Raw genomic sequence first — 18,334 nt, forward strand, 5'->3', positions numbered from 1 at the left:
TCTGTCATGACATCATTCGGAACAAAGAGGATAACATCTCCCCCGCAACATCAGGGGGACAGTTCATGAAGCGTTTTGTCCGACAAAGTTGCTCTCAGTCAATCAGATGCAAGGATTTCAGTAGTTTACAAGAGTTTGTCAGGAAAACTATCAGACAAAATGCTTCATGAAATGAACCCCCCCCCCCGTACTCTGTTTCCACCCTCTATCTCCATTTTCTGGACTCCTTCCCTCCTTGATCTTCTATCATGTGACCACCACATCATTCATAACATAGAGTACAAAGTAAAGATGTCACAGTCTTTTGGTACAGCTTGGGTTGAAACTGGATGGTTTGCATGGCTAGCAACAACAGCGTTCACAGATGTTCGGGCCAGTTGAGGTTGTTTAGAACCAGTTTCCATGGTGATTAACGGCTATGATACCACATTTTGCAGTGGTGGATTCAGGGGGGGGAGCGCACCAGGCCTGCACCCCACCCCTTTATTTTTTTGTTCAAATAAAAGAAATAAAAAGAAAAAAAATTGAGGGGGCGCATGCACCCCCCTTTAATTTTGTAAAGCCCCACCCCTTACAGAATTCCTGGATCCACCCCTGCTTTGGTACTCTATGGAGGATAACAGCTGTCGCAGTGGGACCCCTGTCTCCACAAACTTCTCCCCCCACCCAACCCCTCCCCTTCCTTCCTATCCACAGCCCCTCCCCTCCCTCATCCTCTCCATCTTGATCTCTCTCGAGGGGTGCGCTCAGAGGACCAGTCTCTCCTCGTTGGCCGCCTCGTCGCGCACCATGCGGTCGGCGTCCACGTCCCGTCCCTGCTGGAGGAAGCAGCGCTTCTTGCACTCCATCAGCGTCTGGAAGTCAGACCACATCTTCATCTGCTTCATGCTGGGCCCGTGGCTCTCCTTCACCGCCTTCTGCTTGTCCCTCAGACTCTGTGGATGGGGGGGGGGGGGGGGGGAGGAGGTGGAAGGGTGATGCCAACATTAAATACAACAAGGGAAGTTAGACATTAGATGTGAATTTTTACTTCGTTGTAACCCAAACCTCCTTATAACCATGCTCATTATGACGGGAGTGCACTATTGATAAGGACCAAAGTTTTGGCTTCTTGAGCAAATTCAAGTATGCTTTCAGCACTCACAACAATAAAAAAAAAAACAACAACAACAACAAAGAACAAAATCATACACATTTTCATCATTTCTTGATATTTTGGCACAGTGCTTAATTGTAGGATTTCTTCAATTACCATTGAATGTATCAGGTAGTTTGAGGAGCTCAATTTCCAAGACTACCAATGTCCTGGCTAAAGCTGGATGTGGACCCACAAAAACAAACAAACAAACTAACTTGAGAAAACATATTTTATCAAAAGCTAGATATTAGGCTATACAAACACAATGTGTCTGCAGTGAACAAGTCAAAAAATTTTGTCTAACTGTTAGATTTGAAAGACAGAATCATTGCTTATGCTTGCATTCATTACATCCAGTCAATAGCATAAAAAAAGAAGACATTGTAAGTATCAACATCATTGCAGTTAAGCAGCAGCTTAAATTATGACACCAATTTTGACAGCTATCATGACAATCTTCTGGTGAAGAGAATGCAATTAAGCACTTTTGGGTTGTTCCCCCCCCCCCCCCATGCCAACAAGGTCGTGGGAAACACTAAATCTATTCCTGTTTTTCAACTCACGGTCAAGTGACTTGAACTACCACAAGGACGTTAAAGTTGCCGTCACTGCATTATAAACAATATAATAGTTCACACGTCAAAGGAGCACTTCCTTTCAGTGAGAATGAGAATGATTAGTGCTTTTTTGAACATAAATTGAGATCCTAGTATCACCCTTGGATTGGTACCTGCCAAGTTTAGTGAAAATCTGTTCAGGGGTTTTCAAGGGGAAGATGAAAATGCAAAGAGTTCACACACAACCAACAAGAAACGAGGGACAATGCATGATGGACAACGCACAATGAATGTTCACAATAGCTCACTTGGGCATTTCATTCAGGTGAGCCTAAAAAAAAGAAAGAAAACTTTTCAAATTTTTTCCTGCTAATTCCTATACAACTATTTTACATGTGCATGAACACACTACCAAAAATGCACTCTTTCCAAATGAATCGTATAATGCAATACTAGCTTGATTTATGTGTTGCTGTTAAAAGCATCAAACTATTTAAACACCGGATGAAATAGAAAATTAAGTCATTGTTTTGGTTGCCATGGCAACTATAAGGGATGCAGCCACCCACCTTTCCAAGGTTCTCTTGCTCCTGCAGCTTGCGTGTGTACTGGTCACGGAAGGCCTTCTTCTTCTCAGCCTGGTCAGCCGAGGTGTAGGCCTTCATCTCGCTGGCCACCCGCTGGTTCTGCATCTCGATCATCTTCAGCATGCAGTGGAGGTAGTGGTAGCGGCTCTCCTCCTGACTGCATTCCTCCCGGTAGGCACGCACCTCCTGGAGACAGGAAGGAAGAATCGTATGCAGGAAGGCGAGGGTTATGAAAAGTTCATTCAGTTCAATTCAATATGGTTTATTGTGCAAATACAAAATAACAATCCACCAGCTCGAAGGCTGATACGGTTGCTTTACTTCAAATTCATAAATGAAATAAAAATAACACTGATAATATAAGCATACATGCGAATAAAATTTGTGATATCTATACACATCAAACCTGAGCATCAATAATGGGATAGGTGAGAGTATAGGTCGAGAGATAGGTTCCAGACTGTTTGGCTGAGCAATGTTGTCCATGTGTAACACTTTGTGAATGTTAGACTTTGTATCATATGGCACAATAACTGAATACTCCTTGCCAACTGGGGATAATCATGAGAGGTCTACATTTTTCCCCACTTCTAGCATGGAATGCACAGCCCGTTTCACCTGGCTTGCATTATTTCCTTTGCGCAGGGTATGAAGTGGAGTCTTTTACATGTACAAGTCGAGACTCACGAGCAGTTAAAGGTCCAGTTTACCTTTGGGAGCAGTGATTTCAAAAATGTTCAAGATATCACATTTGATGCATACGTGTAGGTCTGTTGTATCATAAAACATCCTACCATATGAAATATTTGCAATAAAACCTAAAATATAAGGAGATATCAGGGTTTTTCTCAGTAAACCGTAACTGTATACGGTTTAGTCTGGAAACATTTTTATTATAACTATTGTTCACATTTTGTGTATTTAACAACACTTCACATCAATTATACGGATTCAAATTTTAACAGTGGTTGTTTCTATCCCTAACTCATATTTTAGAACTATTTTATAGCACTAATGCTTTCATCTGCAAATGGTAAATTATGCCTTTAATGGTTCTGCAACTTGAATCAGGATATTCTAATGAATTAACTTTCACAGAATCACACACAAACCTACAATAGGCCATCTGTGTGTGTAAAATAATGTCATACACATACATTTAATCCCTACCTTGTCTAAGCCAGCTGCAATGCATTCACCTTGTGCAAGCAATACCAGCTCAATTTTGGGTAGGGAGACTCACTTGTGTTTGACATTAGAAGACTCACTTCACTCTACAGTCTCTCACCACTGCTGTTGACTATACTTCACTGATTGTCACTAGTACCCTATCGTAGCAGTGAGTGAAAGGGCTAAAGATGCTCAACAAGACCTCACCTGTTCGAGCTTGGAGCGGTTGCTCTCCAGACCGGCGGCCTTGGTGTCGTAGGCGGTCTTTTTCTCGTCGTACTCGATCTGCAGCTCCTGGGCCTGCTGGCGGAGGGGGCGGAGCTCTTTGATGATTGGCGCCAGGTCGGCCTTCTTGGCCGCAATGCTCGTGTTCAGCTTGCGAACCTGAAAGGAATGAAAACAACTCCTGTTATAACAAAGTCCTTGGGGAAGGCAGTTTTTCTTAGGTTATACTGAAATTTCATTATAGCAGAACAATTTAAGTAGACAAAGATACATACGCAATGATTTTGGGACCTGAATTTTTATCCATTGTAATAAGAATTTTGATAATAACTGTGTTCCATATGACAAGAGTGCACTGTAATAGCGGCAGGAGAGGTTGGAGGTACCCACTAACAGGATCCTCTACTCTTGCTGAGTGCCACAGATGCAGAGAGAGGTGTAATTGCAGTAAGATTGTTTGTTTTTTGTTTAGTCTACAATTTGTAGCTGTTTTTCAGTGTCACCTGCACTAGATATCGGCATCAGATTGTGTAAACTGAGTGTCGATTAGCATAGAAAACCCAATGGCATTGTAAACACTGTCTAAAGTCCGTGGCACAGAGAGGCTGAATGCAGAGCATGTTAGGGTGAGATTTTGGCTCAAAAAGCATCCCACTGTGTCAATTCAGAATGTCCATGTTGCTGAATAGTAATAGGTAACAACATTTAACATCTTACTTCTTTCTGTGCAAATGTAAAAATTACATTCAACAGTACAGACAGCATCGTGGTAAAAACTTCACTTGAGAGGGATCCTTCTTTCCAAGTGCTTGGTTACATAACGATAGAGACACAAATTAGGCAGGCTCATTTCATGGCTATGACTCGGAAAAAATTATCAAAGCATGCTGGTTAAGATATATGGCAGTGTTTCCGAGTCTACCACTTACGTGTTAACACCATTGATGAACAAGACACTACTTCTTTTGTTTTGTTTTTTAATATATATGACATTATATGACTGTATAACTGAAATATACTCACCAACTCTGACATATCTTCCAGAGTCCGACCTTTGACCTCGTCCAATTCACTCTTGATGGTGGACACTTTCTCGAGCTCCTCCTGAGTGTCATGGTAACCAGACACGCCCTTCTTGGCTTCCAGCTTGGCCTGTTAGTTGGAATGAAATACAAGCATGTAAACACACACACACACACACAATCTTGTTCATATCTGCCACACCTTCAATCCTGATTGCAGGTACATAACAGTGGTGTTGAAAGGCATGATGTATTGTAGAACATTTTCCCCATCCTATATCAGAAAGTGGGAGCATTTGAAGAACTGTGCTTTGTTCTTATTACCTAACTCAAGGGCTGCAGAACATTTAAGAGTGTTGGCGGGGGCTCATGGGAAAGGGGTCAATGGTCTGCCAGCTTGGGGCTGTCAGAACCCTCAGAAAGTCAGGGGTTTTGTTGTGTTTCTTTTATTTTTGTCATTTTTTTTTTCATTCTTTTGTAAAAGCCATAAGTATGGGGGTGGGGCAGCATGTGAAACAAAATATCTACCTACACATTATGGAAATGTAGGAAGTCAATCCAATGAAATGTGCTGTGGAGCTACCAGAATGCAGTCATCTCCTGTAGCCACTAATAATTCATGCATGCCAACAGCTAACCAACGAGAGCAAAAGATTAGCTTGGGACTTGTATACAGGGCTTGACATTAGCAATGGCCCGGCGGCCCAGGACTACTAAAACTTCATGTCGGGCAACGAGATTTCCAAAAAGGCTATCTTTTGGTGGCCCAATCATGCAGCTAAAATTCAAAATGAATTTTCATATTTCCTTTTATCAAGGGCCACGACATTACTTTTTCAGGCCACCAAAATTTCAAATTCAAAGATTTAAGTGGCCCGAACTGGCCACCAGAGGAAAAAAAAAAGTTAGTGTCAAGCCCTGTTGTATGTATCATGAACTCACCAATCGTTGCTGGATCTGTTCATCCCTCTGCTTCAAGATCTCCTCTGTGCGGGACAGGACGCCCAGCTCGGCCCGCAGCTCGGCCAGCTCCTGGCGTTTCTTCTTGTAGTCTGTGCTCTTGCCTCGCAGCTTGTTCACGTAGCGTTTGAACTGGAAGCATTATACAAGGCAGCAGGGAACTGGACTGTAACCAAAACTCTTTTCTTTTTCTTTTTTTTTTTTAAATCTTCACATGCATGCAATATGCACAACCAATTTTTGAAGTCTGTTTGGTTCAAAACGGAAATATCCATTACTCTGCCCTACTCTTGGGCTCACCATAGGATTATATCAGAAAAGATTATTAGCAATAAAATATTCAAACTAGATATATGTATATGTTGATGTTATTGTCTCATAAGCCTCTGATTGGCTACACAAAATTTTTTGCTAAACTTCATTGTATGGATATGAAATCAGACTTAACCCTATTCTGACTGGAAGGGGGGGGGGGGGTCAAATAGGTGAATATATGATTTCAACGCCTAAATTTGCATAGTTGATTTACTAAAAATAGAAAGCCAATATTTTTCTATTGTATGACTATGTAATCTCGTAGTTGACATCCGGCTCTATCTTCATGCGATCGGCGGCCGAGATCTGAAAGGCCCCCCCCCCAGTAAAACCTTGGTCTCAAATAGCCCAGTTAAAATAGGGTTAAGTACTATTGACTAAAACAGAATTAATATTCTTCTCATCAAACTTTGTTTCATTTGGCATCTTTTTTATCAAGGTAACTTAGAAAATATAACAACAGACCTTAAATACCCATAACATATAGTCACTTCTAAAGAACCTTTTCACTTCAAACACCCTTGATCATCATCATCATCATCATCATCATCATCATCGTCATCATCGTCATCATCGTCATCATCGTCATCGTCATCACCATCATCATAATTGTCATTGCCATCATTGTCATCGTCATCTTCATCATCACCATCATGTTCACTATTACCATCACCACCACCACCACCACCACCACCACCACCACCACCACCACCACCACCACCACCACCATCACCATCACCATTACCATCAACATTATTGTCATTCTCCTCACGAACCCTATTGCTATTACCTCATCTCCCTTGAGCACCTCCTCTCCCTCGAGGTTCTTGGCCGCCTCCCTCTTGTCGGCCAGCTCCTGTCGGGCCTGGAGCAGTTCCTCCTTGGCCTCCCGCAGGGCGTCGGCTGCCCCCGCCTTCTTCCGGGCGATGATGGATGCCTGCTGGCGGAACAGGGACAGCTTGTCGTCCGTCGGGTTGCTGTGCATCATGCGCTTCTCGATCAAACCGTTCACCTCCGAGTTCATGGACTTTATCTGCAGGAGACAACAAAACAAGGGAAATGAGCCTTTAAAAAAAAAAAAAAATTGATCTCTACACACATAGTGTGTTCCTATGCCACAGGTCTTATGACCAAGAGCCACATAAATACTGTTTCGGTGGTAAGACACCATACTTGTTACCTCCGCCAAGGGAGGAGGTCATGTTTTCGTTACCGTTGGCTTGTTTATTTGTTAGTTAGTTAGTTAGTTTGTCCGTGTGCAAAATAACTCAAAAAGTAGTTCACGGATTTGGATGAAACTTGCAGGAAAGGTTTAGAATGATATAAGTAACAGATGATTAAATTTTGGTAGTGATCTGAGAATTTTTTTGAATTTATGAAGGATTTTTGGTATTTTGGCAGGTAGGGTCAATGAACTTGGGAGTTCAGACTGCATGTATTTGAGGTTTGCATGCACGCACTTAAGTGTGTGCTCCATTTTCTGCTAGGGCGAGGTGCGCCGCGCAGCTGATGAGGGTTTATGACGTAACAAAGGCTTCTATCCTGGGAAATCGGGCAATTTTTCAGCATGTATACCTATGAGTGGAAATCACTGATCTCTGTAAGAGCCTAAAGAACTTTTCCCCAGTGGTGGAGAGGAGAAAAATCTCTTTGCGAAGAGCAAGATCATCGGTGAAAGGCAGCTGCTTGGCGGAGGTCTGCACTCTCAGAGTGCTTTTCTAGTTATTGCTGTATTTAGGACAGCCACATCATCATTTACTACAAACATTTAACATAGTCTATCATACCGTTATTGTTCAGAAATGTAATTTGATGAGGTCACTGCACCGAAGGGCAAAAGCACAGAAGTGGCCACCGTTTCAATAGGCTAGGTGGGTGAACGTCATAACACAAATCCATCCTGTAGCACATCTGATGCACGAATCCTTGGCTCATGCTTCCTACCATTTCACTATCACTGCCTCATAATTCATGTTATAGATCGGTAGCCTTGCAATCGCTTTGACGGTGCCTGCGCATTGGCGGGATTACAGTGGAGCTGAAATGGTACTACTGAGTTCTGACATGTCTTGCTTGGTCTCCATCTAATGTGGCTTTGTGAATGATACTTGAGTGAATGTATCAATATTCTCTGAGGTCACAAGATGGAATGTTAAGCCACTGCTTACTGGACCAGCAGAGTGCTACGTACCAAGTCTACCGGGATAACTGCATCCCAGAGACGAGGGGGTAATATGAGGAGCATACATTGTCCTTAGATGATGCGGTGCAGTGCCGTATGTAAAGGGAGTCTGGCCAACTCGGCTTTTGGCTTATGAGCTTTGAAGCCTGTGATTGCTTAGTAGCTGGTCTCGTGACCTACACGGAGCCACTGTCGTTAACGAAGAGACCACATATGCAGTGCCCATTGTTAACTACACTTTATTTAGTTTGCTTTGATTATGACGTCTGAGCAACATGCTAACCCTCTAACGCGTAATGCACCGAGTAACGACATGACGTCCAATCTAGCAGTTGGCCAGACTCTCTTTATATACAGCACTGATGTGATGAGACTCCATTGCCATAGCGATGTGGCCAGGAAGGAATCTGTCCACTCAATGCTGGCTGACCACAAACCTGGTTCTGAATTTCCTCCAAGTCTCCCTGGCCCATGGCCGGCTCGTTGACCACTCGTTCCAGGTCCTGGCAGGCCTTCCTCAGTGTCTCAAGGTCTTTGGGCAGCTTCTCTTCACACATGTAGGCATTCACCTTGTTCTCCTCCTCGAGTTTTTTCACAAGATCTACAGAGATAAAGAAAGACAAAAAAGATAAGAAAAAAAAAAAAAGATTAATAAGTTGTGGCTCGAAGCTGAAGCTATGCCTACAGTCTCACACTTCTGTGCTGCAGAGAAACATTGTAATCTCCTTAAACTTGGATCTCTCTACTTTAAATCCCTTGAGCTGAATTATAAGATCAATCCAATCAGAAGCCTGCTATGAATACTGCATGCACTTGTACTTGGCTCTCTTGTGCATACGTAAAAAACACACACAAAAAAATATATATACATATTGGCCCATGAGTTCAGTTGAAAAATCCACAAAAACAGTGCAAATGATTGGTTTGTGACAACTTTTGATTCTATCTTCTCCATCATTCACAGTGATGGACTGTGTTTCATTCATCAGTGAATAAAACCTACTTTCCTTGCCAATGTAATATGACTAAGAACAAAATTATCTGGCTGGTGTCTACTCATAAAAAAAACAATGATAAAAACGACAACACACATTCAAATTTGGATCTGAGTGTCTGAATATCAAAATCGAACTTACCTTACAAAACTATTGTACTCGCCAAATATTTTGTGAGGTTTTTATTTTCGTGGCTTTCACAAGTCAGGTACTATTTGTGAATTTAAAGACACATAAAAATATTGACCCTGATCCTGTGAATGTGATGTGCACGCATACATTTCTCACGTCACTACTGTACTCCTTGATCGCAAATTTAACCACTTGTGAAGTCATCAGGAAGTCCTAATTCGTGAAAATTTAGACTTGCTAAATATATGGAGTATACAGAACTTTGTCAAATTGTAGCCTTAACTCTTATACCAGCATTGAACATATCTTGTCAAGTTATGTGACGGCAGTGACAATGCCTTGTATCATCACAGATTTATTTCAACATTCTGTTTAACATACCTTCTGCGGACACTCCCACAGTGGATTGCTTCAGGTCCTTCAGTTGGTGCTTCATCCTCTGCAGCCTCTGCTCAGCATGGTGCAGCTGTAGGGTACGAGAAAAATAGCATAAACTAGTAAAAACGCAATGACGTACAGCATGTATGGCATGAAACCGACCCCATAGTTGTTGTTGTTTTTTAAATTGTTGTCCCAGCTGGGCAACAGAAATCTACAAAGAGGACATCAGGGCACCGTTTCATAAAAAGTTGATACGATAGCAACTCTTGCTGGGATGGCAATTGTCATGGTAACAACAAAAATCCAGCTTACTGATTGGCGGCTGCGATTGGAAGTTGCCATTCCAGCAAGAGTTGATATCAGGGTCATACTTCAAGCCACCTTATATTATTTACAAGGGTGTAATGTCGGTGATCTTCTTCTGCAAAGTAACAGCAAACGATGACATCCCACGCTATTTGCACTTTGATATCTACATTTCGTCGGTTGAGAATGATAAGGGCGTTAAGTTGCCTCTAAACCCATAGTGTTCGGGACAACTTAACGCCCTTCTCATTCTCAACAGACGATTTGGAGAAGCAAGTAGGATTTAGAGAAGCCTAAATTTATCTATTTTGAGAACTTGCAATGATCATTCACATGATGTTGTATCTGTTAAGCATCTCATGATCATTGCCAAACTAATTACTTCTTACATGAGATATGAACTAAAAAAAAAATAAAAACAACTTACCTGATTCTTCTGCTCCTGCTTTTGCTGGCCCAGAGCCGTTTCTCTCTCCTGCTCTTTGCGGAAGTTCCTCGCAATGGACATCATGTGCTCATAGTTTGGCACCGATTCCACCTGGAGTTCACAGGGCAACAGGTGTGAGACAAAATGTAACAAACACATAAATAGACATACAAACTAAGATACATTCAATTTAGACTGGAAATCCTTTTTAAGAGACACTTAGAAGAAGAGTGTCTTGCTCAAGAACACAGGTACCGTATCAGGCTGGAACCCTGGATTTTCCAATCTAATGATAATATTAATAATAGCTGGTTGCTATATAGAGCATTTCACACTTGTTAAGTATTTCAATGCGCCTTTCAGACTCTTATTACCCTGGTCACTGGATACATTATTTCCAACCAGCCAAAATCTATAGTGCAAGCGCACAATCCACAATACCTAGGCACTGCAGGCTGTATGGATTGATGATATCCTTACATTAAGCACCAACCTACAAATTGTAGTTGCAATAGAAACAGCTCAATGCAAGAATTCATTACTTGCTGCTATAAGAGATAAGAACCAGCATTGGCTGTCCAGTGAAAGCTTGGTGGTCTGGTGATTATGTCAACTGTCAAACACTCACGAGATCATTGGTTCTAGTTCAACCCGAGTATGTACGTATGCCCATGACTTTTTTGTTGTTGTGATCATGGCTAAAACTAAAATACTGAATAAGTGCTTATCGACGTTGATGAAGGGCAATTGCCAATCAGTTGCAATTGGGTACACTGCTGATTCAAGGTAATGACTGATCTTACATCCTTGTGCAAGGCCAAGGCCTTTTTCCGTTAGTTTGCACAGAGATAGACACAGACCGGTTCAGTAGAGCCATGCTTACGCTGGTGGTTTCTTGCTTCCTTGTTGAATCAAATGTGCAGCCTTTTCTGATTCATACAACCATAAATGTTTTACGATGATCACGCCATAGTAATACATGAGACTATACTTTTCTTATGCTTTTTTTCAATTTAGCTATATTTTGTATAATTTGTTACAACAATGCTATTCTGATTTGTTTTGACTTGAGAAGCAGAATAAATAAATACAAACAAACAACCAACCAAACATACCTTCTTCTTGAGTCTCTCGATTCTCTTGGTCACCTGATCCTTCTCATCCTCCATCTGCGAGATGTCCTTTCGAATCTCCGTCGTCGAGAACCCGGACGTCTTGAGGGACTCGGTCGTCTTGTGGAGCTCTGTGAAGGACTCAATTAGACCTTCATACTGCAAGAGCGAGTACATAGATATAAAACAAATGAAGCATGGCTCTTGTGATTTCCCCATCATATCAGCAGGTAGTATTATTATACATTGTACCTTAAAAGCACAAACATTATATCACATCATGCTTTCTGTCAAGAATATGCCCACAATCGCATCACATCACATCTCAAGGATGCATGAATGAGAAATACATGCCATGTACTTAACTGTGGATACATATTGTGCATAGTACAACCTAGTTAATAGGTATGCACAACTGTGGGTGAATAATGTGGGCTTGGTAAAAAAAAAAAAAAAGGAAAGATGGCATGCATGAGCACTGGTGTATATCTGTGTTTTGCTGAACGCTGTTAAAATGGAAACACTTGCGGTATGAAACTTTTGCAAATTGGAGCTGACAGCCTTTTTCGTGGTACGAAACTGTCCCAAAATGCTACCATGAAAAAATCACAAGTATACTACATGCACTTCTAGGTATATGTTGAACACACACTGCTGGTCGATATAAACATGCACAACAAAACTGAATGTGCACTACTTAACAGTGACATGTTAAGTTAAAAAAAAACAAAACCCAAAACGAAGGCTCACTACCAGTATGCGTATGGTGTGCAATATTGTATTGGACTCCATACAATGTGCTGACAAAAACTTTAACAAGTATTTTACTTTCGCGAATCTTGGCCCCTTGCATAATTTGCAAAAGTTTCACGCACGTGAAGATGTCTGGTTTTAGAGTACATACACACTTACGCTCGTAAGCAGTGCATACCTGAGTGTAAGTGTCCATAACCTGCTCATCCTGAAGGATGTCACCTGGAACTTCGATCTTGATGAGGAACCTGGCCAGGTAGGCTCGCTTCTTGAGCTCCGGCATCTTCTGGAACAGCCATTCCAGGATGGAGTAGACGACTGGCTTATCGCCCGCCACAAGCCCACTGCGAAACTCCCCCCTGTCAACAAGTACATAGAGGGCCTAATTTGTGAGAGATGCCATTGAGTACCTACAACCAATCTGAACAAATTTTCATGGGACATTCTATATGGAAGTTCTCATTGGGCATAACATTGTCTAGGCAATTAAAAGCATTGCCTAATTTCATTGCAGTTTGTGATGTGCATGGAAATGAATATAAGCAAAGATTGATGATAAGAATGATAGTGACCATGGAATGCTCAAATATCTATAGGCCTATTGATAAAGAACGACAATTATTTCACTGCACCAAATCTTTAGAGGCAACAGACAAACTTACCTGTCTGCACTCAATATTTTCATTGGGTTTTGAAATAACTTTGTAATTCGTTTGCTACATCATCTCACAGTAATACTGAATGAAAAACAATTGCAGCAAAGACACAAGGTACAGTGTATCAATCAAGAATATACCAGTCAATTTCATAGAACACATTAACTTTGTACAATTGATACAGATACTGAAAATGCATAGTACTGCACTCAACTTGAGAAATGGCAAACTTACGGAGGAACAGTTGGCTTGTATTTGAGCACACGCAGCTCTGTCAACATTCTCATTGCTGTAGTATCTGGGGTCTCCTCCCTGATGTCCAGCTTGTGCTACAATTCATTAAAATGAGATGAAGACAACATCAATTATCTTATCAAAATGAATATTTTTAATCAATGTTGCTTGAAATTTTACAGGATAATTGTGTAAACACACATTCATGCACAGACACACAGAAACAAACTATGGTGTAGTGTAGCAGTTGTAAGTGACCTTCACTTTTCACATTTATTTTTGTATTTTTGCCCAGAACCCTTTATGATTAATATGCACATAGAAGAAATAATCATTTGGGTGTGTGTGTGTGTGTGTGTGTGTGTGTGTGTGTGTGTAAGAGTGACATCATGCCATGTGAAGGTGAAAATGTGGGCATTAATCATGACCTGTAAGATAAATCTTTATCAGGCTTTGCATCATAGTTTGGTAAAATCCCATGGTTTATTGCACAAATATGAACACTCAGAATGCAATTATGACCTTGGACATGACAATCACCAGTTTTTTCCCACACCTAATCAGTAAATTGCACATACCGTACATGCATGTCTCTAGAACCATGTACTACAAGTACATCTGATCAAATATTGCACAATATTTCTTTGGGTAGAATGTACACATTCAAAGACTACAAAGTATAGTGCAATATTTTTTTTTAACTTGACTTTTGCCTCAAAGTCAAACTGGACCTTTAAAACAAGAGGGCCACTTTATACTATGTTGGGTAACAGCTACTCTACAGTCTCATGCTAACTAGCATTAAATCATAATAATAGATGAATACGATGAAACAAGAAAATTGTCATCTCGAGGCACTCAACATCATAGAGTCAGAACCGGTTCTGGATCTGGATGAATACACTGAAAAACTCTGAATAGAGTATCACTCAGCACTGAGTGATACTCTGTGACAACAGAATCTAAAGAGCAGGAGGTTGGAATCTGGTTTCCATGTACCTGGGGGTTGATTTCAGCCAGGACATCATTGAGGACCTGCAGCAGCTGAAGCTGTTCCAGAGAGTCGAAGCTGATGAGATTGTAGTTCCGCCGGAATGGCTCCTTGTTGAGTTGGTCAACCACGTACTTGAGCTGGGCACTCATTGTGCTATGATGCTTCAGTACACAGCCAGTTGGTGATGAACTCGTAAGAAGGTCTACTCACTTGCACATTTCCTGTCAAAAAAGAAAGAAAGAAAGAAAGAATTTAAAATGAGTGTAGAGCATATCTAAGCTAAGGAGTAAAAAAAAGGCAGTGTGCATGTATACAGCCACACACATGTACTATGTACCTTTGCCATCCAGCCACACACGTCATGAGACTGTATTCCATGGCCTGAATGGCGGAATACCTAACATTAAACTTTACTCAAACTGCTTCTTTGCTCTTCATATCTAGCTCCCATTCACAAGTGATCCAGTTTAAGTTCTTGCCCTCCATTTTTCCTCTTTTTTTTTTTTTTTTTTTTTGAGGGGGGGGGGGGAGGGTCTGGTTGCTTTTAAATTGCACATGCGCACAAATTTCAAATCCATTGATCGGATAAGATGTCTGTGTGCGCATGCACTGGCCGTCAATTCAGTGTAGCTGTCCCAGGTTCCTCTCGACCGAGTCACATTAAGTCATCAATTTCGAACAGAAAGGGACTATTGGCAGAACCAAACGTTGCACGCTACCTGTTGTCAACACTTCAACTTCACCTGTAAGTCTTCAAATTGAAGAAATTGTTCAATTTTAAGTTGATATTTATCTGCGATACTACCCATGTCATGATCCTGAATGCTACAGTCCGCAGCCCCATTCCTATGTAATGCGTTTGGGGCTGCTGGTCGCAGTTAGTTAGAACCTAGAATCTAAAAGTGTAACGTGTTAGGCCTAACCGTTAACCAGTTAGAACTAGACAAATCTAGACCTATTTCCTCTAGACCTTTTTTTTTTTTTTTTTTCAATTTTAGCGGAGGGCACATATGAAACTAAATTTCAGCCAAAAAAGGATGATACGATTACATCCGCATCCAAAGAAATCTACAACTGTAGAGTAAATGCCCCAATTTTCGGACACTTAAGCTTTTTTGCAATATTCATTCAACTCAAATAATTTTCCACAAAATGAAATCAATAATAATGTTTGTTACATATATCCAACTAACTTTTCGCAATATTGATTTTGTTAAACCGATCGTAAAATTTCACAAAATCCCCAAATATTGTCACCTTGTCAATTCCCCAAAATTCGGACAGCGTCTCCAAAATCCGGACACGCGTGCAATGTCAGTACGCATACAAGGCCGCTGAAAAATCCGCGCGCGCCATACCTTGTTGACGCAAGGTTGCATTGGGGATGTTGCGGCGCCCGTTCGTGTCCGAAGTTTGGGGACTCTCCACTTGCATTCAGGCCCTGTACATTCATTCACTGCATCGGCACGTACAGAGATTTTGTTTTTCTTTTGTGTTTTTGAGGATACCATCACACTCTGAGCTTGCGATAAGCGAAAAATCTCGCAACCAAACGGCGTAATTTTAAATTTTTAGCGCTTTTTCGGCGATCCCGATTCTTAACACGGGCCCTAATTTGTGCGCGCTTTGGAAAAATCGCGGCGATTCCGCGATTTTGACAGCAAAATTTGGGATTTTAGATGGATTTTTGGAGGTGACTCAGGCATTTTCGTGTGGTGAACGAGTGTGCTAGTATGTGAAACGATGTGATATGCTTGTGCTGTGACAGTCGACTTTGCTGCCTTGTGATAAGTGGCAAGTGTCCGGATATTGGAGGCCGTCCGAAAATTGGGGTTCTTTTACTCTAGGTTCAAAATACATCACATATTACAAGTGTTCATTATTATTATTATTAATAATATTATATCGAACGGTATTTCAAGGAGACAGAGAGAAATGAGAGCGCCCTCGCGCTGATCGCTCGAGCCCTCCTGCCTGTGTAACTAGTTAGCTAGCTGTGCACTGTGCTGTGCAAATGATACATCCAAAGAAATCTAGGTCCATTAAAATACATCACATATTTGAACACGTGGGACTGGGATTTCAGATCGTATACGAGTTATCATGTTACCCGTCATTTGTGGCAAAAGAGTACTTCTGATTGATCACAAAACGGACGCACAAGACCGTAATGAATTACTACAAAACTTGGGTGTAGGAAAATGACTTTACTTACTTTAAAGAAGTTTTACGGAGGACTTTCTCAGACAAATCATCTGACAGAAAGCATTCGGTCACGAACAGAAAAGCGTCATGAAAATATTTCGTTACCCAGAGACGCAAAGGCTTGTGGGATATGATGGGACTTCAGTCATTATTTCAGGCACTTAGGCAGTTCTAACTAATGGATCCAACGTGAAAATGTCAGGTGACGTGTCCTTAGCTTGCTGCTAGTTCGTTCAACATGCCACCATATGGCTTTTAGTACAGTACACCAGCGCTGCAGTACACGACGCCTTGAATTGTGACCAAGCTGAAGCCAGCGCCCAAACTCAGCGCCCAAACTGTGCTCTCGATACCTACTGTTATCGATACTAGGCCTCCGCGGCGATACCATTTGGAGTCCAAACTCGCCCTGTAACCACAGAACTTCTATGGTCACGACCTCTACGGCACAAAACCACCACGTTCTCGTTCCCCTCCTCTTGGGACGTCTGTCACGGTTTTTTTTTTTGTTTTTTTGTTTTTTTTTCACGGAAGCGATTGGAGGTAATTTAGTAAGGTTTCGAACCAATTAACGGGGTCACATTTTCCAAGTATATTTCATGACAAATACAAGAAGGGTATTTCTGACAATAAGTTATTAAAACTATAGAAAACATGAATAGTCGGTTACGACAAAGTTTCAACGAAATGTTTAAATGAAATCAGGTTATTTTCGCCCTTATATCGATACCTATTTTTTTTTTTTTTTTTGTAAGATGATTTTTGTCAAAAGTTTGTGAAGAATGAGCAAAATATGAAGAGTCGGCTGCCATTCAAAGGTTTAAAGGGAATTAATAAGATAAATTTGGGTATTTTCTGCCTTTATTTATTCTTTCCCTTTTAAAAAAGAAAAAGAAATATATATATATATATATATATATATATATATATATATATGTATAACACAATGTATATATATATATGCATGATAATCTGATACGAAGTGGCCGCCCCTAGTTTAATCAGAAATACTTGAAAGATGATTTTGGCAAAAATTTCTAAAGATCGGCGGCCATTCAAAGTCAGAAAACAGTTTTGGCACTGAGACAAATTTTTAGTGTGGCGTACTGATATATTCGGTCTGGATAGTTGCTAAATAGGATGACTTCTCTACCCTTTTCGAGTGCTATATTTCTTTAAATCATGAAAGTCTTTGATACAGATACAATGTTCGCTCTGTACTTAGTGACAAATTCACGACACGTGTTTTTGATAAAATTTAGATGAAATCAAAGGAAGCACAGATAATAAACGCCCATTTAAAGCAAATAATCAGATGAAATTTTGGTATTCTGTGCCTTTGTTCAATATTTCCCTTTCAAGAAAGTCAAATGAAATAGTAAATGTCAGCGCCCGGTTGAAGGGAATAATGAGATGAAATTAAGGCATTTTCGGCCTTTGTTTAATCTTTCCCTTTAAACAAATATATTTCTTGATATGATACAACGCACCCACCCCTAGGTTGATTAGAAATACCTTAAATATGCGGGTCGGGGGCCATTCAAAGTAAAAAATGAGTTTGGGCGCTGGGACTGAAAGTTTCGTATATTGGGTCTAGGTATACTCGCTGAAAACAAGTATGACGTCTTTCAACTATCGAGTAATATATTCCTTTAAATCATAAAAGTTGTTGATACAGATAACATGTTGAGCTCTTTACTTCATTTCATATTCATCAGACATGTTTCTGATGATCTTTGGTTGAAGTCAAATGAGGTGTAAATAGTCACCACTCGTTTAAATGGAATAACTAGCTTAAATTGGGGCATTTTGTGCATTTGCTTAATCTTTCCCTCTAAACAAATATATTTTTTAATCTGTTACCACGCGTCCACCCCTAATTCGATTGGAAATAGTTCAAAGATACTTTTGGTAAAAATTTGTAAAGATTGCCAAAAATACGAAGAGTCGGCGGCCATTCAAAGTCAGAAATGAGTTTGGGCG

General features: G+C 40.8%; 1 protein-coding gene across 1 annotated transcript; it reads right to left on the reverse strand.

The window, feature by feature from the left end:
- Positions 1-719: 719 nt before the first annotated feature.
- Positions 720-16,420, reverse strand: LOC140244497 (intraflagellar transport protein 81 homolog). Its single transcript, XM_072324126.1, has 14 exons — positions 16,362-16,420; positions 14,152-14,367; positions 13,153-13,247; positions 12,441-12,621; positions 11,513-11,668; positions 10,398-10,508; positions 9,665-9,749; positions 8,594-8,757; positions 6,765-7,007; positions 5,642-5,791; positions 4,701-4,829; positions 3,660-3,836; positions 2,265-2,468; positions 720-935 (listed from the first exon to the last, which is right to left on the reverse strand). The coding sequence occupies exons 2-14, from the start codon at positions 14,293-14,295 to the stop codon at positions 747-749; spliced, it is 2,028 nt and encodes a 675-aa protein (XP_072180227.1). The 5' UTR covers positions 14,296-14,367; positions 16,362-16,420; the 3' UTR covers positions 720-746.
- Between the last annotated feature and the right edge of the window lie 1,914 nt (positions 16,421-18,334).

The sequence above is a fragment of the Diadema setosum genome, chromosome 21, assembly GCF_964275005.1.
Source record: "Diadema setosum chromosome 21, eeDiaSeto1, whole genome shotgun sequence".
Classification (NCBI taxonomy): Eukaryota; Metazoa; Echinodermata; class Echinoidea; order Diadematoida; family Diadematidae; genus Diadema; species Diadema setosum.